Genomic DNA, 22,949 nt, shown 5'->3' with positions numbered 1-22,949 from the left:
TGCTTCTAAATATTTTCAAGTTATCATCGTTTGTTCTTTGTATCCACTACTTCCTTAAGCTGGAGGTCAAGTTTATATATGGTAATGTAAGTGTGGGAGGTATTTGTTGAGCTGCCACGTATGGTGACCAAATATTCAGCCAGCCATTAACTTTCTGTTTATATATGTTATATACAAAACTTATTTTCATCAAACTTGCACTTTCCATTTATAGGTAACTTAGCTGTATACCTGATACATAAGAACAGAGGCCATAAACCCTCCAAGCAATACAGTAAAACTCAGTCTATTCAAAATTCCTCTCACTTATTTCATTGTACTTGCAAGGCAATGACACCACTGTAATTGGTTCTGGGACCCCACGAAAACTTCACCTGTATCCTTATCGTAACAGGACCTTTTGGATCTGTTGCAAACATGAGAGGTATCTGTTCTCACAACACCTTTTGCCAGCAATCAATCTGTGATTAACATTGTTCAGCCTTTTTTCTCTTGCTTGGAATGGATGATAAAATGCTTTTTCTCTTTTATTGGAATGGATGATAAAATGTGGGAAAACTCTGGAGGCAGGTATTTCAGAAAGCTCTGGATTAGAGATTTGATCTGCATAAACCCTGCCGTAAATAAAAGCCTACTGACAGTGAAACCCTTACCAAATGCATATGCCTTTCAAGAAAAAAGTAATCAATATTTTTTTCACATCTGGCAAACATATTCCAGAGAAGCAACACAAGCAGCAACAGAAAGGAAGAACAGAAAGAGTAAGCTAAACAAATAAGCAAAAACCCCATCATCCCTCTTCAGCAATTCTAGACCATTCTTGCCCAAGTTAGCCCAGAGAATGCAAGAGGACACAGGAGCATTTACAATAGTGACTGCATAAGCGATTCCCTTAATGGGAGCTTACCATTACTAGCATACTTTTGGAGTGTAAGAATTTCATTCTGCTATATACTGCTACAGAATCAGGGTCCTTCCCGTTATTAGTTGTAGCTGGTTTTAGTGATAAAAATCAAAAGTTCTTATTTCACAATAATTTCATTGCATGATGTTCGTTTAAAAAAAAACAAACAAAAAAAAGAAGTAGTGTAGTGCTGCTACAATCTATAGATTTGGTAATTTTCAAGATAGAACTGTCTCATTTATCAGTTTGATCTGGTATTGAAAAGAGAAAGCTACTCTGCCCATAACCAAATAATTAAACCAGTTCTCTTTGCAGCTGGATTTCTACTGCTTTCCTGATGACTTCTGGAAGTACAATCTATTTCAGTATACAACTGGACACTTTGCTTTACAACTCAGCCAAAAGTTTATAAACAAAACTGTGGCTTTTTAGACCACCCCTGGAGACTGCTACAGTGGCTAAAAAGGAGAGGCCAGCTCCTTTTTTGAAAACTGAGCAATTATTAATCCAAAATCAAGCAATAAACTTTCTTGATTAGCAATAGCTGCAATCCATCTTACACCTTTGTTTTTAGGAACAATCCTATCCACATTATGACATTCCATAACGTACTGTTTCATTATCATACTAAAACAATAATCACATTAACAAGGTTCCTGTCTCCTTTCCTCACATCAAGAGCTACAAGCAGATATTCCTTTTAATTGCTTCCAGAGAAGTGTCTGGTCCTGCCAGTGCAATTGTAACAGACCACTGTGTATCTTTGTGTATACCTGAGCACTATGTATAGCTTGAATAGACTTGTTTTGGGAAAGTCAAACCACTTCAGCCTAAACCATTACAGAAAGAGTCTGGATTCACCAACAACTGTAATAGTCCTTCTGCTTGCAGTGTGATAATGAGCTTCCCAAAATCTGCTAGAATTGGCCACTTCTGAAAGCTCTATGCATACACGTGATAAGTATTATTAGCAACATGGTTCAAGACATCAGACACTGCCCACGGAAAGCAAATACTTATGGTTTAGATTGAATAAGAACAACCATTAGATCTGGACAGATAAGGAGACCCAGAAAAATTACGATGAAAGGTAGTCTACTTAACAGAGGCCAGTCTAACCACCATGACACAAAACAGAATCACCTTCAGTGGAAACTTTTGTTTGATAAAGCTGAATATTTTTCAAGTCTAGCTACCTAAAGTTTTCATTGGTTCTTGACTGCATTGGTCATCATTCCCTGCATTGGGATCATCAATCCCATCATTTCCTAAGTATGGTACTTTCTCTTCAGGGACTCAAAGACTCAATCTCTGCATTATTATAACATGAAATATACAATGTGCTTCCTGTGGCTGACTGCAATGCAAGATCCTCACTGATAATTTGCTGGCTTCAAGGGAAGTCTGTGTGTTGGCTTTAACAAGACCTGGAACAGCGGTAGTTTAGGTTTTTTACTCGTAAGAATATAAGAAAATATAAGAAGAAGAATATAAGAATATATATATAAAAAAATATATATTATATATATAAATATAAGAAGAAGAATATAAAAAAGTATATAGAAAAATATAAGAAAAGCAAAGATCAAATATCCATCTCTGACAGCAAACAACAGAAAAGAGCTTAAGTACAGAAAAGTATAGATACTCTCCCAACTGTGGTTGCAGCACTTCCTGCAGAGGTGTCACCTCAGGTATGTAAGTCTCCAACAGATTTTTCAGACTAGTTTGACAAGTCCTTACCTGAGTTCACACACATTTCAGCACGCACTGTATTCTGTGCCAAAGAGTTCTGTAGCCAAATTGTGGACTTCATGAAATGCAACATTGCTTCACTCATACTGAATCTATCAGGTGTTAACTTCTTTTGATACCTGTTAGTTCATGTTCTTCAGTAGATAAAACAGGTGTTCATTATTTATTTTCTCCATTTCATTTGCAGTTTTACTAACTTTTACTTTATTCCTCTCTAACCATAACCTGCAAATCATCTCTCTTCTAGGTTGAAGAGTCCTCTCTGTGTATCTAGTCACTGACCCTGCATTGTAACTAACTGAATTGTTCAGTTGCTTGAAAACAAGAAAAAACAAAACTCCAGACTGTTTTATTTTCTGCACCACCGGCTTATAACTCACCTTGAGATTATTCCAGTTAATGTCAGCCTCAATGTGACTGAAGTCAGAGTAGAGCCAAATTAAAACCCAATGTGATAACTTATTTACAAGGATAAATTAATTTAAACATATTTCCACTACAATTCTGGGATAATCTATTTAGATTGTTTTTTTAATACAGAGGAAAAGTGAAGCAGAAAGTGTATCTGTCTTCATCATTTTAATATCCACAAGGGATATGGAGCTATGATTGTCATTTTCAGCTAGACAACCACAGGAAACTCTGCCTGTAAAGAGCCATGTTCAAACATGGAATGTAATACCACGATTTCATTTCACACTGATAAAATTCAGACCCTATGCATATCACCTTCGCAGTTCTGCTGCAAGTCAGACATCCGTTTAAAAATGTCACATCTGCCTCCATGGGAAATTACAGAAGTTTGCCAGTTTAGAGTCAGTAACAGAAAGATAATCAGGAAAGATAATCAGGCAAGAAACTAAGTTGTGTTCCGGGAAAAAACAGCATGCAATAGGCTAGGCTGACATAGGCTAAGAAGGAAGGTAAACCCAGTACCCTTTGGGGCAGTGAAGAGAAGCAGCAAGTTTTTCACATGCGAATTATCAGATCAGGTGCAAAAAGTTGCATATAAAAAGGAGGTTATAGAGAAGAAGGGGAAAAAAAAAAAATCCCAGAGAAGACTGAACTCCCTGGTGATTACAATGGAACTGACACAAAACTTACCATGCCAATCACCTGTTGGAGATACCACTTAATCTGCCAGCTGTGCGGTAAGTGCTGATACAAAACCACAGAAACATGTTTTACTTGCCTTTATGGTTGCACAGACTATGTTTATGCATTTGTGAGTTAACCTCTTGTGACTAAAGTGAGACTTACAGAGCTAAATTAATGCTCTCCTAACAGGTCTTTTCAGTATTTTACTTGTAACCCACACAAACTCCTAGCTCTGCTTGGGAAATTTAAAATGTACTTATCCCTAAATGAACTTCTCAATCATGGTTTCAGCAGCTTCAAAACAGCAGCAAGGGATAAGTCTGAAATCCAACATTGCTAACATTTTCTAGGACCACTGACACAAAGATGATAAAGTAGTTCAGTAATGCTATGTTCATTCATTAACATATCTGGAAAGCCACTTAATAAGAAATAAATCTAACATAATGAAAGCACTAACCAGCGACTGTCGGAACAGGAAACACTTCTTTGGGTCAATACCACAGGCAAGGATAGCAGCAGTGGTGTCCAGTATGTTCTGGCGCAGGACAGCTGGCTCCTTGGGCATGGTGAAAGAGTGCATGTCCATAATGCTATACAGCACTGAGCTGCACTCTTCCTGCAAATTCACCCAGTTCTGAATGGCTCCAAGGTAGTTACCCAGATGAGGCGTCCCAGTTGGCTGAATACCAGAGAAAATCCGATCCACGACCATATTCTGTTACAAAGCATTGGTAAAATTAACACATGCATTCTTTTGACAGATTATTTTATATTTTAAAGTCATTAATAAAGCCTCACTTATGCCTGTCTCTTTGCTCCTCCTGTCAGTGTGTTAATGTATAAATTAACTCAGGATTGACTAAAAAAAGTTGCAGTTCAGCCAAAATACTCTCTCTCACTGCAGAGAGACTAACAACTAGTGTAATTTCAAGCTGCCAGACTGCAAATGCAAACACACATAGCTGTAAACAAGATCAGTGAAAACTAGATCTCAGAAACCAAGTGGTAGACTTTGATCCTTTTTTGCGCTGAACCTGTATGTTTCTCTATAGTACATTATCCACTCCGATACAGAAACTTAGGATCACAGTGTAGAGAAATTTAAACATTTTTGTTGACAACATATGCAATATCCACACAGACTGTCATCCTAACTCCCATGCACATTGAAGTCTTCTTTTTCTAGATGCAAAGATGTTTTGAGTGGTTCCTGAAAGAAACCTAGTCCTTGACTCAAAGGTCACTATCAAAGCTCTTAAACTACCCATCTCGGCAGCAGTAGGATTTCTCAAAGGGGCAAACAAAGAAATACTGCTATAGCTCAAGATCACACCTGGTATACTGTGGATGCATCAGTACCAGTAAAATGTCAACATCTGAAGAGAGTTCACACAGAAGCAGCAAAAAATGATTAAGAAGCCAAGGTTGTGAGCAAAGATTAAAAAGCTTAAAACATGTATAGCTTGGATAAGTGACAGTTACCATCTTGGAAAGTTTGTTTTCCTCCATCCCAGCCCTCCATCTGACCATTTTCTCACTGGCCTAAGCTGTCAGCATATGATCAATTACCTCCCCGTCCTTTCCAAAGAATTCCACCATTTTCAGAAACTAACTCAGCAATATTTTATGTGAAAATGCTTGTCATGTGCCAAGTTGTAAGAGCATGCAAGACTGCTTGACTTATAAACGAGGGTCCCACCAACCTCAGCAGGGAGTCCCAGTCACACAGCTGCACAATAAAAACCCTAAGACTCTGTTATGCGGCAGGAACATCAACTTCATTATGCCTCTGGCTGCATGATTTTTTTTCCTGCTAAATTTTATAAGCAACATCTATAACAAAGTAGAGAGAATCTATTTACTGATGTGGTCCGTTTTCATTTCTGTGAATCTTTTAAAAATGCAGAGGGGAGAAAAAAGTAATAAAATCATACAACTATGAAACCACACAAAATGACAGTAAAAGTCAAGGCCAAGTACCACTGGTTTTAACTATTAAAAAAAAGGACTTCAAATTGTCTTAATTAATTTTGACTCAGACTCAAGAAAAATTAATGAGAAAGCGTTTCCAAGTGGCATAGGACTTTTTTTTTTTTAAACATGATTTATAGTTCAGAAAAGCCTAGCCCATTTTCTTCAAAACTTGCTGAAAAATTCCCTTTGCTTTCAAAGTAAGCCTGTTTTTCCAGATCAAGACAATTTTCTCATCCAATGTTTAAGTGTTTGTGCTGACAGGTAAGAGCAGGTTTGGGCTAGCAGCATCCTAATTTCTGCTCACATAATTGTCCAGACACCTACGTCCAGGTGGTAACCCCCTCACCCCACCCCAAATATCTGCTTAACTTCTAGGTATATTCTTGAGTCAGTTTCTAAGTGGTCTTGGAGAACCTCCAGGGCAGGAGCTGCAAGGTAGTCACTGCAATGAAAAGCACATCATTTCCTCTAACAGATATTCTAACTTCCAGTTCTGGTGCTCCAGTTCACACCCATTCATGCTTCTTTTCTCCATTACACAAAACGGAATTATGATACTCAATTACTTGTTTGCCATTTGATCTCTTGTTTTTCTAGGAACCTACATCAGAACATTCATCACCACTCGCAGAACCCCCTTGCCTCCCACTAAGCTACTACCTGGCCCAAGGACTGCAGCCAGCTTCTTGTTAACACTGAGAAGGGCCGGGTGTTCACCTAAATAAGGAGGCATACAGAATTCCAACATACATAAATTAAATGAAGTCTTGTAGAAACTTGGGACTCACTAGACTTCAGAGCTGTGCTGCTATTATTAAGAGCACAGAGCAGTTGCTAAGCAATGCAACAAGTACTTCACAGGTATAACATTTGTCCTTTGCTTCCCATGTTCCTGCTCTTCACCAAGAGAATAAGAGCTCAAGAAGAAAACAAGGGTACAGGCAGATGATCACTAAGATGGAGTTCTGCCCCTACAGGGATCCCAGAACAGCTGATTGTTTGTCAGAGCACATTTCCTCTTCTCATCTTCCTGACCCTCCTCACTCAGTTCAAATCCTGATGCTCCTTCCCACAATTATTTCTCCACACAGTGCTTTCTGCTTTCCACCACCCATTTATAAGCCTGTTTAACCACACTTTTCTACACAGGCTACAGCTTCTTATAGTCCTACTCTCCATTTTCTTATCAGATAGTTTAATCCCTTACAAGTCCCTGTACTCTTTTCTTCCTCCACTTGTGCTTCCCTACGCCCTATTTCCCAAGAAGAGCTCTTGCATGGTATATACAGACAGTAAGGAGGCACAATGTATGCCACATGGTAAGGAAGTTATTACTGCCTTGACTCCAGTGATTTTATATGTTTCCCACCTACACTGCTAGAATAGCTAAGAAACTTTATGATGTTCTAGAAATCCACATCCACATGGATGTGCATCAAATAAAGTATTTTAGGATGACCATGTTAAAGCACAGTGCAGAAACTCACACATCTTTCAACTGCAGGCTAGATAAAGACAGCATCACCTGAGATGTCTCCTGATGTTACTGCTTCTTTTCCCTGGGACCCTGAGGCTAGTGCTACTTCAGTGCAGAAACAGCTCTACCCGCTGGGGTAACTGTCTGCTATACCAGAAAGCGGGAATCTTTGTGCAGTCAGCACAGATCAGCTCGCGTCCTTGACCCAAGCAGAAATGGCACCTTGAGCCTGTGGAGAACAGTTCTGCCTACAAACCTTGTCAGTCCCCAAGTCACACAGACTCCATTCCCTTGCAGCGTCAGCCCCTGATTCATAGGTTTCCCACAACATGTACATTACCCGCCTTTTCCCCTTGTCAGATCACTGTAGATTGTCACTATGAACATATTTGAGGTATTGGCAAAATTCCGTTCGCTAATTTGAGAATCATATACTCAAATAGATGGTACAAATGCAACAGAGACATTTAAGTAGGTAGTTTGAGAACATTTTTCACCAAGAACATACAAGATATCAGTGTTACACTATGCATTCAAATTCTGCACTAACTCCAAATATTTGAAAGGTAACAATGGGCTAACTGAAGATAGGTTTATTGTAACACTACATAAGTTAGCATCTGGTGACACACTACATGTTGGAAAGAAAACCCCCAAATACAATGTAAAATGTAAACAGTTTCATAAAGAGATAAAGTTCTCTGTCTCTTTAACAGTCCTTGTACATTCAAATGGTAAACAACTACTTATAAAAGGCTTGTTCAGTATACGGGCAATAAATATCAAGTTAAACACGTGAAACAAACAGTAGCAGTATTATACTGAGTCTAAGCTCAGCAATTACTTAACCTAAGTATGGAATTTGCAGAAACAAGTAAATCCAATAATGAAAACTGAGCTAGGCTGGACCTAGGTAAAGCACTAGCAAATACATTACAAAGAACAAACCCACACAGGCTCCCAGCTGAGGGACCAGTTGACCAGGAGTCTTTCATCTTTAACTCCTTTGATTCCATTTAACAACATAAAGCATGAGATGTTACAGCAAATAGGGTGGTATGAAATATTCCATTGTGTTAGCAGAAGTCTATATTAAAAAAAGACCATACAGAACACCCTTAAATGAATCTTGGATTTCTAGCACTAAAAATATACAGAGAACATTGCTCCTTTGGAGAGAGTTTATGTTCCCTGTTTGTTCACTCCGTGAGAAGCAGCGGGCAGCATAGCAGCGTGGCAGGGGAGTTCTGCCTGGTACCATGAAATCATGGGGCTGGAATGCACTTCAATGAAGCTGTTAGGTCAGGGGATGGGAGCTGTGTGCTCGAAAGTACTGGTGTTGGAAAAGGATGAAAACAAAAGGAGTGAAGACTTCCCAGTGGAGCGGAGTGAAAGCCACAAGACATGCAGCTCCAGCCCACAGGCACTCACTCATTCAGACATCTGTAGTAAGCACAGTGTGAGCCTGCTATTCGTATGTTTAACTCTGTGTGGTGTGTGCACCTACAGCAGTAGTACTGCATGTTAATCTTCACTCCTGTAAAGAGTGTGGAATCTGACAGATGTTTTAACATCTATTATTTGCTTCTCTCAATAAGACTTCTGTGTGGCAATTCCAAACACCACAGTGCATTTCTCAGCAACATTTCTAAATGAAGCTGGGCACAAAACCCATTAAGGTTCAGGTGTTCTCTTACCAAACCTCCCTTTTCATGATGAGATGAAGAACTGCTGCTCCTTATACTGGAAAACTGTCAACATCCAAACGCTCTCAAATAATCAGGAATAAGCATTACATTCTTGTCTCAGAGCAAGAATGGCTAAAGTCTGGCCGCAACACCCCGCAGTATGGCCACATTCATTTTCAGTGCAAACCAGTATACTGGAAAAGACAATAGCTTCCAAAATCCAATGCTGCTCTCTTGGACCCAAGCAAAGCTTTTATCATAAGCCACACCTGTAGTAAGGAGAGCTACAATTGTCAAGACTTCAATTCAGTGCAGTCAAAACCACACTCATTCCCTGCCCATGAGGCAAGTGTGCCAGAACTGGAGAACACATCTAAGTTGCCGGAGTTAAGGAAATCCTATCTGCATGTCTCCTAAAGACCATCACAAACAGCTTTATTTTTAAAGGAAAGGAGATGTTAACAGCATGCTTGCCTAATTGAAAGAATTTTATGGAAGGAGATTATTAAAGTCAACTTGATGCTGTTCAGTTGTATAGGGAAATGTATGTTTAACACCCAACTTTCTCATATTGTTAATGACATGGGCAGACTGACTTGAAGACCACTGAATCTCACCTCTTTGAAGACCATCAAATCTTTAAAAGAAACATGAAAACTACCTAAAATGTACACTCACAACAATCTAGCAAAGCAAAAATTCTTTGAAGAAGGAAGGACTCAAAAAATACAGCTACCTTACATCAAGTTTCAGTTTGGTTTTTGCCCTTAGTGAGCCAAACTATTTTCACATACTAAACATGGTCAGCCATTCTGTGTCAGAAAACACCACCTTTCACTATCTACAGGAAACCCTGAGAAGAAGGACAATCAATTTTAGGGGCTAAAATGTTCACCTCAGAAAGCACACACAGGACTTTCTTGTCTGTTAAAAAGCACACAGAGAAGCTTCCAAGTTCTTCTGCAACCCAGCAGCACTAAACCCTAAAAGCAGCTATGCAGTTCTTTGGGTGCTGGTAGCTATACATAATGCATTTCCAATTGTGTTTAAAAGCTTTTTTGCAACCTCCAGAGCAGGATGCCATATGCTCCTTAAACCATCTGCAGCTGTAGAAAAACTTTAACAATAAAGTTTCTCTATTACATTGCATGAATTTCAGCTGACTCAAATTTACTTTGTTAATAATCTCTAATTTAGACATCTGTACAATTTGAGTACATATTACTCTAATATCTAAACAACACAATGGCTACAAGATATCTTTAAAGAAGCTGATTATCTACCCAGGCAAAACTTATACACGCTTAAAAACTGAAATTAAAATATTAATAGTTACTTTACAAAAATCTGTGAAAACATGTCTTTCTTAGAGAGTCTCAAAAGTAAGAGTTCAAGATTCCTTTTAAAACAAGCACGGACGTGTACACCTAACCATAATCTAGAATTGGTTTTTCAAGCTAAAAATCAAGTGGAAAGGAAAAGACAACCCCATTGTAGAAAGCACTTCATTGTGTCACTGACCTTAAAGTTACAGATCTCCTTCCCTGAGCTCAGCACCACATCTGCAACATTTAAAATGGTAAATCTCCCTATGTTTATTAGTATAAGAAGCCACCTCTGCCTCCTTAAAAATTACAGAAAGTTTCCCTTTTTCATTTTATTTTTTAAAGATTTTTAAGACTTCACCAGGAAGATTTTTTTGTTGTTATTGTTTTTAAATTGAACGGGATAAGTGCCAGGCAAACTCAGGCATGAAACTCTCTTCATACTGAAACACAAACCATGGATACAAAACACAGTTATTTGGAGAGGTAACTAGTGATTTGGGAAGCCTCAAATTGCGTTCATTCAAAAGAAGAAACCAATTCAGGTCTCTGAAAGTGCTGAGAATCCACACTGAAAAGATCCACGCATATCAAAACATCCCATGTCACTAGCCAATTCTTAGTATCCTGACTATATCTTTCATGTTTAGCTTTATGAATTCTGTGACGGCTGAATACAAGATTTATCTGATTTGCCTGGCACAGTCAACAGAAAACTGCTTCTCAAATATGTAGTAAAATCAGTCATAATGCAGTTCCTCCACTTCCCAAAAGAGTTACACAAATAAAATCAAGGGAAAGCATTCACAGGACTTAAGTTTGCAAAGCCTCTCGATAACTCCACATAAATATTGCCATCATACACTTGAAATGACAGCAGACAAGCTACAATTATATGGAAACCTTACGCCTTACAAACACTTCCATCTCTTTGTGGGTTTTAAAAACAGAAAAAGCTAGCATCCAGTCAAAGACGTAGGAGAAAGCTGCCATAAGACAGACAGTTCTCAGAACTGCATAGGAAAACGTTTATGCAATTATATAAAATTATACATAAAAGTTGGGCTGGTTAGAGTCTGTTTTAGACCTATTATTTAACACAACAGACCACAAAATGATGACATTAATCCTGCCCTAGAAGTACAGAGGCAGTACATCTCAGTTTCTCAACCTACGCAGTGATGGGGGAGACAGACACTCACATTTTCAAGACCCCTACTAGCCAGATATAGAGGTATATAAATCAAGTCTCCAAGAGTCTTTTTCTAATTGCATTCTTTGAGTAACTGAAGGTAAGGACAAGGCTTCAGACTAATTAATTTCTTTAGACTTTGTTCATAAAGCTATCCAAGCAAGCTAACTGATGGGAGACAGGCTTATGTCTCTATCTATAATGTATCTAATAAATATTTCCATCTTTATATTAAATGAAGACTTACAAGCTCACTTTTGGGCTGAAACACAAGCAAGAGATTTCAGAACTAAAAAAAACCACTGTTACAGAAAGTGATGAGCGTTACAATAGCAGCTGCAACAGAAATCACCCTGCAACCCACAGCGGTGGTTACTATTCACATGCAATAGCATTTAGCCATTCTGCTTTATTTTAATAGCTGTTTAGCTGGGGAAGAACAGGTGAAGAGCTGAGTGAGATCTGCAGCATCAGAGCTAATTCTAAACACAGGTGGTGGGCACGATGGAGAGAGCAGGAAGCCGACAGGAGAATCACTGCTGACATCTATGACAGGGAAGATTGATGGCTTCCCTCTCTAGTTTTCCCCACTGTGTAGGCACGCAGGGGGTGGGGGAAAGGGATGGAGAAGCTGCTGTGCTGGCGACATAACACACCACACAGCCTCCACAGCACCAGCGCTGATTAATGAGACTGGAACGACTCAGGAAACAGCAAAGGATCATTCACAGACTTTGCTCTTCTTGTTATAATTTTATCCGTGGTGGTTCATTTAGCCCTAGTTGTCCCAAACTGAAACAAGCTCAAATTTGCCAGAGGAAAAGAAAATGTGAAAGTCAAAGGGAAGAAAGAGCAGCAGTAAGTAAACACAGACATGAGTAAAACACACATATTGGAAAATTTGAAATATCAAACATGAGGCTCCTCCCAACACAGATCCAAAAGGAAAGAAGAAAACAACCCAAAAACTTGCTTCAACCTCAGACAAAAGAAATTCTTTAGCTGACAGAAGTCCCCAACTACTGCATCTTTTGCATCTATGACTTTTTTTATTTCCCTTGTTAATACTTTGCAACTTCAAAGCTCTCATTGCTAAAATGATATGTTCGCCTGTTAATCTTGGCTTAGCAAAACCTGTCTTCAGACAGCTATTAAGCAGCAAAATGAAGGGAAACCAGACGAGTCAGATTTTACTAGCTAAAGCATAAATTTTAAAGCCTAATTGGGACAATTTAAGTGTTAATGTTATTAGAGACAGAAAAAAAATTGAAGGAAAAGGGAAGCTTGGAAGCAGTCTATGTACTACAGACTTCGCTTCATTTATTGCTTTTTCAGCAATTACTTCTCCACAAACTTGCTGTAGAAACTTTTAAAACGTGTTTATCTTGATCTGGTAATTCAATACACCAAATTCATCTGGTGCAAATGCTATTTTATCATGCTTAATTCTTAAAAATAGGGATGAAAGACCTAGCATTAAATTAGAAAGAAACATATTTAGACCAGAGCAAGTTTTCAGATAAATAGCTTCTGAGAAAGGATTAACTTGTTGCTCAGAAATGGAACTAAATTAAGATTTAAACAGCACTGCCTGGTACCCCTTTCTTGAATGTCAAATGCATTTATATTTAAACTTAAGTAAGATTTTAATATTTATATTTAAAATGAGAAACACATTTAAAGGGAACATTTATAGCACATACTAACCCCACCCTATAAATTTAACTCTGCCCTCTAGGGCTAGCAAAAGTATACAGTATAACTGAGTTTGGGTTAGGCTGCCCTCTCATGCTGCCTTGTTAAAGATGACTAAGCAAATGGATCCTTTAAAGTACACTGCATCCTGCAAATGTATTCTCCCATTTGCCTTTATGAGCTCCACATGCCACTCAATGTGCTAGTGACAGCTGTATTGACAGATGCAAGGATTACCTACAGCAGGTTGCCGCAGTTCACACTGCCATACAACAGAAAGTACCACTGGACCCGAGGCAGCCATGGACCCTTCCCTCCCTGCTCAGTGAAAGACGTTATACAAACTCTGGCTAGGGGACTTTTAAGTCTACAAAACAAAAGAGCTGCCTCAAGTATTCTGCAGAGGTCCTAGGACAAGAAGTGCTAATAACATCTGACAGAGCAGAAAGGGTTTGTGCACAGTTGGTGAAGGAACCAAGCACCGGGTCTGCATGCAGCCAACGGCGGTCACCAATCTTATTCTAAACCATGATGTCTTCCTTAGCAAGGAGGCAGCCTGATAGTCTTATTTTTTGTGTTCTGCGCTCCCTACAGTTTTCCGCATCAACTGGAAGGACAGCATGCTGTGGCATCTGTTCAAAGCTGAGACATACCCCAAAGAGGCTAACACACATGCTACTTCTGCACCTCCTGGTTTTCAAAGACATACACAGAGCTGCAGTTAATGGTTTCAAATGGTCCAAGACAGGCAGCGTTTTTTATAATAGTTCCTGCATTAACTATTCTCAAACCATTTACTTCCTGTTTTTTAAAAGCTAAGGCATAAAGCTCCTTCAGTCAAACTACCTAACCACAGACATTAACTGCAAGCCCTATCAGCCCATTTCACCCAGACTCAGTGAAAGGGTAAAGGACTTGATAACACTATGTTCTTACAACTACCACACAAGTAAGGTGCTAAGATGTAAACCAAATTAGTGCCCCACTGACAGGAGGCTGCAGCAGCAGCTAAGCATGCTGAACCGTCAGCAGGAACATTCTTCCCAGCTGGACAAGCCATGAAGGTCAGGCCAGTTTAATATGTGCTATTTCTAAATCCATTAGATGACACACACAATGCTCAAGGCCGAAAATTTGATAGTTACAGTACTGTAGGCATTGAGAAGGTGGCACAAGGAAAAGGAAAGGGAACAGAGACACCCCTAAGACACATAGAAATCCATAGAAAAACTATTTTACTAGTTCATTGAATAATGCGGCTGAACCAGCAGCAACCAAACAATTAAAATTTGAGGGCACAGATGCCTTCTGGAAACAGTTCTTTGAAGCACCCACGAGGTCTGCCTTCCTTCTGATCCAGCTGCAGCCCCACGGGCTGGCAGAGCACACTGGCACAGCAGCAGCAGACCAGGGAGCGAGCAGAAAACCTCATGCTTCACTCCTCACTTAAGTGGAGTTACTCTGTATCAGTCAGCTTAACTTCAGTTCTTGGAAAAATACAGGAACAGATAAAGAACTCTGAAGAAATGACAGCTATAAACAGCAGACAGCAGTATTTCTCGAGAACTAATGATGTCAGATCACTCTAATAACCTTCTGTACCACAAGAGATGCTAGAATGGAGAAGTACAAAATGTTATATCCTGATTTTCATTAAGTTCCAATATTATCTCAGTTTGCCACAAGCTAGTGAAATAGCACCTAGAACATAATATATGCTGTGGAACAGAAAAAAACCCCACAAAATTACATTATCGATGGCTTAAACTGATAGTGGAAAGATACACAAAATACAGTTTTACAGGGTTTTCTCTTGGGTCCAGTATTATTTAATATTTTAATACCTTCATTAGTTATCTGGATGCTGAAATAAAGAGTATTTAAAATCTGCAGATGACACAAAGGTGGAAGGATGATAAAGGTTCAAAACGATACTGACAAAGCGAAGAAATGGTCTGAAACAGGATGCTATTTACCAGGTAAAAATACATGTATCTATACAGAAAGGGCCACTCAACTGCACAAATACAAAGGAGAACACCTGTCAAGGCAAAAATCGCAGAACAGGATCTGGGCTTTTTACTATGTTAGAAGGTGAGTATGAATCAATACCATGCTTCTGCAAAACCACCACTTTTATAAAATACAGAAAAAGTTGCACAGGAATATATGAATATGACTAAAATCCAGAAGACACAAAACAATTTACTCATCTTACTCAGGATGAGGATGACTTCAAGCTGGAGCACAGGGATATGATTTAGGTCCTGTGTTTCAAAACAGTGGTAGAAAGAGATAAAAGTACAGTCAAGTCCAATGAATCATAGAATTGTCTAGGTAGGAAAAGGCCTTTCAGATCATCACGTCCAGCCATCAACCTAACACTGACAAAACCATCACTAAACCATGTCTCTAAGCACCACGTCCACCTGTCCTTTAAATAACTCCAGTGATGGAGATTCCACCACTTCCCTAGGCAGGCTGTTTCAATGTTTGGTAAACCTTTCAGTGAAGAAGTTTTTCCTAATATCCAATCTAGACCTCCCCTGGTGCAACTTGAGGCCATCTCCTCTTGTCCTATCATTTGTTACTTGGAAGAAGAGACTGACCCCCAACTCTCTACAGCCTCCTTTCAGGTAGTTGTAGTGAGTGACAAGGTCTCCCCTCAGCCTCCTTTAAATGAGAGACCTCACAAATAAGACTACAGACGAAAGCCTGAAATAACTGAGTTTTAGTCCAGTGGAAGGAAGACTGTGGAGAGACAAGGTCTTAAATCACAGAATCACAGAATTTTCTTGGTTGGAAGGGACCTTTGAGATCATCGAGTCCAACCAACAAAAAAAACTCAACAAAACAAAACCAAAAAAAAACCCAAAAAACACACAAACAACAACACAACACCAAAACCAAACCAAAACAAATACCCACAACCCCACACCACACCCACCCACAAACAGACACAAACCAACAGTCTTGGGCATTAGAGCATGCCCTGAAGTGCCATGTCTACACATTCCTTAAATACCTCCAGGGATGGTGACTCCACCACCTCCCTGGGCAGGCTGTTCCAATGCCTGACCACTCTCTCAGTAAAGTAATTCTTCCTAATATCAAATCTAAACCTCCCCTGCTGCAACTTTAGACCATTTCCTCTGGTCCTGTCATGATTCACTTGGGAGAAGAGGCCAACACCCACCTCTCTACAACCTCCTTTCAGGTAGCTGTAGAGGGCAATGAGGTCTCCCCTCAGCCTCCTCTTCTCCAAACTAAACATGCCCAGTTCCCTCAGCCTCTCCTCATATGACTTGCTCTCTAGACCCCGCACCAGCTTGGTGGCTCTCCTCTAGACATGCTCCAGCAACTCAATGTCCTTCCTGTAGTGAGGGGCCCAGAACTGAACACAGCACTCGAGGTGAGGCCTCACCAGTGCCCAGTACAGAGGCACCATCACTGCCCTACTCCTGCTGGCCACGCTATTCCTGATACAGGCCAGGATGCTGTTGGCCTTCTTGGCCACCTGGGCACACTGCTGGCTCATGTTAAGCTGGCTGTCCACCAACACACCCAGGTCTTTTTCTGCTGGGCAGCTTTCCAGCCACTCTTCCCCAAGCCTGTAGCGTTGCCTGGGGTTGTTGTGACTGAAATGGAGGACCCGGCACTTGGCCTTATTAAACCTCATCCCATTGGCCTTGGCCCATTGATCCAACCCGTCCAGGTCCCTCTGTAGAGCCTGCCGACCCTCAAGCAGATCAACACTCCCACCTAGCTTGGTGTCATCTGCAAACATGCCTTAAATATGAAGTCTTCTACATACGACTTTTGGGACCATGGTTAATAGGGTAGCAAACAATGAGCTTAAGTTGCGGTAAGAAATATTCAGACCAGATGTAAAGAAAACTTTCCAACAGTAAGAAAAAGAAAACATTTCAGAATAGTACTTAGAGAGGTTCTTTATTAAAAAAAAAAATATATACATGAGATGTGTTGATAAAAATGTAAAGATTTTTATTTTGGGTCAGGGGAATCACCAGATCACCTCTAGTTGGGTCTCTTCCGGTCCTCTGAGCCTATGATCTTATAGAGGCATGATGAAGGTCAAAGAGTGATGACCAAACAGGATGGAAGAGAAATTAAAGTTCTGTTTAGAGTGGCTAGATCTCATGGCATTTTGAGATTCAACTTTTTCTACTTGCATTTAACAAAATTTAAGAATTGAGGCCTTTTCACAGGTAGCAGCTGAATACTGACATGCTTTGGAAAACTATTCCGTGTTGAGAGACAGAGAGAGATTTGAAATACAGGTTAACACTGAATACTTGTAAACTGGTATACATCTACTTTCAGAAGCGCACGCTGCTTCAACAGAATAAAACTGATAGCAACAAGTGAAGAATTAGCACTCATTTTGCTACATGATACAGGCATTACTGTCAAATTATGAAGAAAAGCATATCATATTTTTAAATTATAAATACAGGTTATTTGATATATGAAATGTTGATCTGCTTTTAGGTTAACAGATGAAACAATTTTAAGTACTGAAAATATCACAATCTTAAAGCAAAACAAATCAAAAAGCTAAAGAATGCCCCCATAACTAAATACTTCCCTCCCGGAGAAATTAAAGAAATTTTATGTTTTTGATCACAGTAGTATCCAAATCTCTTAAAAACATCCGATCACTCTTGCTCCTTCTCTGACCTCTAGCTGAAAGAGAGTTTATTATAGTTTTTATATATTTTGTTCAAGTAAGGAGTCTGCTTGCTACCAAGATTGCCCTATGGGATATAAACAAAGACTATCGACTTACATCTAGAGGGGTGTTTTTTAAAAAATATTTTTTGTTTGGAAATACTATGTTTCTTCAGACTATTGTCCTAGAAACTCAAAGAGTAGCTCATTTCCTCTCCATTATTTTATTTGGCAATTTCCTGTAGCGAGGAAAAGTTGGCTTCATTTCACATGGGGCCAAAATTAACACAGCTGTTCAAAAACTTTCACCTTGTGGTCACTGCCTGAAATTCATCTCAGGTGAAAAGGAAAGTTTTAAAACCACCTAATGGCTGTTGAGAGGCCTTAGGACGTGGAAGTCTCAGTAAATTCTCCAACAGTGCACAAATGCACAAAGAAAATGCTGCAGCTATGTCTATGCTGAAGAGAATTCTATCAATTTAAATATTTTAGACATAATAATCATACTTGTATCAGGGACTTCTACAGAATTTAAAAAACTTTTTCTGAAGACAGACAATACTCATAGACCACATTTAAACTGTTTTTATCAGTGCAGGTTTGTCATGAAATCACCAGACTGGGCTGTTCCACAGAAAGCACAAAAAATGGACAAGGAATGGATGAAGGGGATAAAGACTGAGAGGTTCACCTGTGCTCAGGTCTTGGCCTCCAAGAGGATATAGCCAAGGCATGTTCCTGTGTCCAGGAGCACATGAAGCTCAACTGGATGCCACCATTTAGATACAATCACTGACTCCCCAAAATAAATGGCCAATAAAAGCTATATTGCCTTCCTAAGGAATTTAATCTGAGGTTGAGTTGAAGATAGGATGAGTATAGTGTCTGTATTTCTGTTGAACAAGCAGACTGAATTTACCACTGATGAAGTTTTCTGTATACAGAGCAAATTCTTTGCTTTCATGAGATGAAGTTCTTGTAGGAGTGATATGTAATGTGCACCAGTATCTTCAGTCACTAGCACAATAAAATGCTGCTTAAAAAAGTCTGCCCCTTGGTCACAAACATCTAAGGAATGTAAAACCAAAAGCAATACAGGTAAGGACTCGCAGCAGTACAATAAAGGGTTATCAAGTTTGAGACATAAAGCACATAGAAGTTTATAGAACATTACCTGTGAGACTAGAATGGTAACAGCACATGCGACCCATGTCATAACAAACTGTAGCCACAGTCCTGCTTATTACACACCTTGAGCCCAGAAACATCAAATGAAAAGTTCCCTAGTTTGTTGTGTGACACTCACCACTTTGTTTTAAAGATGAGCTCTCCCTTGCTAACTTACCTGTGTTATTCCAACTGGCCCACAGTTGGAATATTACCAACTCTCAATTTGGATACACCCTTTGGAGTACATCAGTGTAGAAGAAACTACTGTTTGTACTGCAGGTATCCCAGAGATGTATAATATTCCATTTTTCTTTGAGGACTTCTACTACAGACTTACAATCAATGTTGCACGGCCAACTGTAAAAATGTCCCTCTGAAGGGAGTGACAGCACCTTTGGCTGTTACGACCTGGCTTAATGCTTGATGAACATGCAAAGTGTTGACATTGCTTTAACTCTGCAAAGATCTCAAATGTGGATATCTTCCAGAAAAAAAAAACCAAAACAAAACAGTGCAAGCATATGAAGAGCAGAACATGTACTCATTCTTGGTGGCAGCAATTACACAAACTAATTTGTTGCCAGCAGAGATGCAAAATGAGATTCGCTCAGGAATTCAGAGGGCTGGACCCCTGATTCCGATTACATAAGCAACAAAGAGGCTTTGAAATGTTTGAAACTGTTTTGTTCTTCCATGCAAACGGAAAGCACCCTATGGATGCCTATTAAGTAAAGTCTTTCCACATCTTGGCAAGTATGTGATTTCAAGACAAATATTTGCAAATGGATAACCCAATTCAAGTAGAAGTCAAAGACCAACTTTGAAAGAAACTCTGGTGTGGCTATAAAAAGATTATATTTAGGAAAGGTAGCGTAACATGGTTCTGTCATCAAAAGTTTGTACCTCCCCATATTTCTTTGCTGTTGTTAATGGAAAAAGAATACTGGTAAGCAGAAAAGCGAATGCCAATGAGATCTAGGATTAAGGCAGAATCCCTGAAAAGAACTGTTCCTGCTGTTGGATAAGCTCAAAACAGGCCATTTAACAGTCTCGCTGCCAAAGGACAGGGATATTAGTGTATCTACAAGCGTGAAAGCAAGTGACAGAAATAGTTGCTACATGAATCTTTAGTGAGATCATCAGGAAGCTTGGAGTCTTTTATTAAGATGGAAATGTTGCTATATCTTTTCCAAGGCATACCTAACATGGCAGATTCCAAAGTCAGAACTATGCACCTGGCAAAAGCAAAAGAGATGATAGCGAGCCTAGGAAGTTGTGAAGATGTTTGTGAACGCTGGCCAACAACCTTCCAAATGAGGTTAATAGTTCAGCATCCAGATTGTGATGAGAACACTATGAAGACCAAGATATAATATCTGATTGTCACTGAGTGTATGTGACCAGAAATGAGAGTGAGAAGACTGTACTTACAGGATTCTAAACTACAAATACTCCACCCATCAGAGTGGGAATATGTGTACAGTTTCATCTCATTTTAGCTTCTGAATACTTCTGAGAATTAGAATAGTTATACAGGAGCTCTGAGCCTCAAAAATGGAAACATCACTACCCAACCATGGGACCTTTCTGCGCAGGAACTTAACAATATTTGACACCCACTGGAGTGAACTAGATGGGCTTACACCACTTTGAAAGATCAATGAGAAGCACTTAATTCAACTTCTAATGTGTACTGCAAGGCTCCAAACCCTTTATCTACAAAGTAATCTCAAAAAAAAAAAAAAGTTCTTACTCTGTACAGTTAATGAAAGCCATCTAAATACAAATGAAGCATAGCAGAGTTCTATCTGCCTGGTTATGTAGATAACATCAACATTGTGGTAGTAGTTAATAACGTGACCTATGTGCAACACCAAGAAAATTGAGGAAACCCCTATTAGTGCTCCCTCCACACAACACTAATTCTTCATTCAGATACCATGCAGACATCACTGAAGCAATTGGGTAAACTTCACCTTTCCATTAGTTCTGCAAGCTCCTAGAAGTACAAGCAATCCCTAGCATAATTCAAAGAACTCAAAAGTAAAAGCAGACATTTCATTTCTGGAAGCAGTCATCACATTTCAGCACACGAATGAGGGAAATTAAAGAGTAAGTATACTTCATTGTATATTCATGTTCATGAGTGTGTGTATACACAAATATATACCCATTTCCTTTCCCTCGCAGAGAAAACTTCAGTGCACTCTCAAGGTGGACATGTCTGAGGGCAAAAATTTATTTAATCTTGCCTAGTGAATACATAGATTTGCCCATACAACAGAAAACAACAAAATCTGCTACATGATTTGTCTAAGTTAGGGACTCCAAGAATAGTATTGTTACAGTTACTACCAGTCAAGGGCTCAAATAACCAAAAGGAAAACAATTTAAATTTGCTACTTACGAACTCAGCAGAACTCAGAAAATATGATCTAAGGTGACTTAACTGACTTAATGTTTAGGGGTTTTCTTCACTAACTTCTGATCCTACTGTAATTTGAGTCAACTCCACAAAATGTTTGTTCATCTAACCCTAGAGTCCCAACATAAACCACAGCTTGTGTCATGGAAAAAGTAATTGTTGAATGTCTAGAATAGCACTTGCTGTATTAGTAAATGGAAATTCTATCTGCCAATGAAACAGCATTAAAACAAGACCCCTAGTCTGCGGTCTAGAGACAGAGGTGATCCACTACAGACCATACAATTCACAGTATGTTTGTCCAACAAATGCACCAGAGAAATTTACACAAAAGTTCAACATCCAGGACTGCCAGAGTAGCATCTTTCATTAAACTCACTGTACAAAAACAAGTTAATAAAAACAGAAGTATCTCAAGAGAAAAAACAGGCTCAGCCAAGAAACCGAAAGCAAGGGCCAGAGGGGGAAAGAATGGTGGGACTCTACCCAAGCTCTGCCAAGATGCTGGAATAAAGGGCTGTTTCCTGCTAAAACAATCTATGTTTGCCAGACTTTATTGTTAGAACTCCATTATGGAAATGAATAGGACCCATTCACGCCTCAAAGATCCTTCATTTCTGTCTACAATGGGGGCTGTCTCCTGTGCAGCTACAACAGTGGCCAAAATCCACTAGAGACAAGGCATTAAACAAGGCAGATTAGGAGAAGTCTTCTCTACAACTGGAAAGTCTAGTAACTCTGTGTGGAAATCTAAACTCTCCCAAATCCAGTGATGACCCAAGAAATGTATATTCTCACTGCATACTAACTTCCCTTCAGCTCTGAAAATGATACATTAATGATTTCATTCTGGCTTAGATAACACCTCCAATGCTTTATCTTAAAAATAAGCCAGTTTCCCTAGAGGATTAAACATAAGATATTTAGTGATTAAAACAAAAACAAATGACTGATTAAGAAAGACTTCCATTCCAACCTGGATAGGACATACTAGAGATTTAATCCAAAGGCTGAAACATGTCGCTAAATCCAGCTGATTTCAGGAGGTGTTGGCTAACTAAATAACTTCTAGTACCTGTACCCAACAACAATAGTAAAAAAAAAAAATATGTTTAAGTTCAGGAAAATAGGAAAACAGGAAATTAAACAAAAAAAAAAAGGTACCAATTTCTACACATGAATCCCTATAGAGGCTACTCATATTTGGAAAGCATTTCTCAAGTCACTTAGATCTTTCCTAAAGGTCCTGTAGATTACAACACACTGAACAACCCCATAGTGGACACTAGGAAACAGCGTGGGTCGTTGCTGTCAAACAGGTACTTGCATTTCCAGCTTTTTTCTCAGTCAAAAGCACTTTGCTACCTCCAACCTTCATGCTCTCTAGAAGAAAGAGATGCAACACTGGGGTACTGTCACAAGCATAAATCCAAGGCAAGCACTTGAAAAGCTGCTCATCCATCAGTCTCAGTATATGACTGCCTGGACGGCGATTCTGAAGTTGACCTGCTGCAGTAACTTGTGTATGTGTGCAGCTTATTGCACGTTATC

General features: G+C 39.3%; 1 protein-coding gene across 1 annotated transcript in view; it reads right to left on the bottom strand.

Moving 5' to 3' along the window:
- The window catches only part of WARS2 (tryptophanyl tRNA synthetase 2, mitochondrial), a 46,634-nt gene that overhangs the window by 18,168 nt on the left and 5,517 nt on the right, over window positions 1-22,949 (bottom strand). Inside the window, exon 2 of the mRNA XM_074153737.1 lies at window positions 4,218-4,475. Within this exon, the coding sequence (XP_074009838.1) occupies window positions 4,218-4,475 (258 nt within the window). The remainder of the gene's footprint in view (window positions 1-4,217; window positions 4,476-22,949) is intronic.

Source organism: Numenius arquata, chromosome 1 (genome assembly GCF_964106895.1).
Source record: "Numenius arquata chromosome 1, bNumArq3.hap1.1, whole genome shotgun sequence".
NCBI classification, from domain to species: Eukaryota; Metazoa; Chordata; class Aves; order Charadriiformes; family Scolopacidae; genus Numenius; species Numenius arquata.
This window is presented reverse-complemented; position numbering and strand designations above follow the sequence as displayed.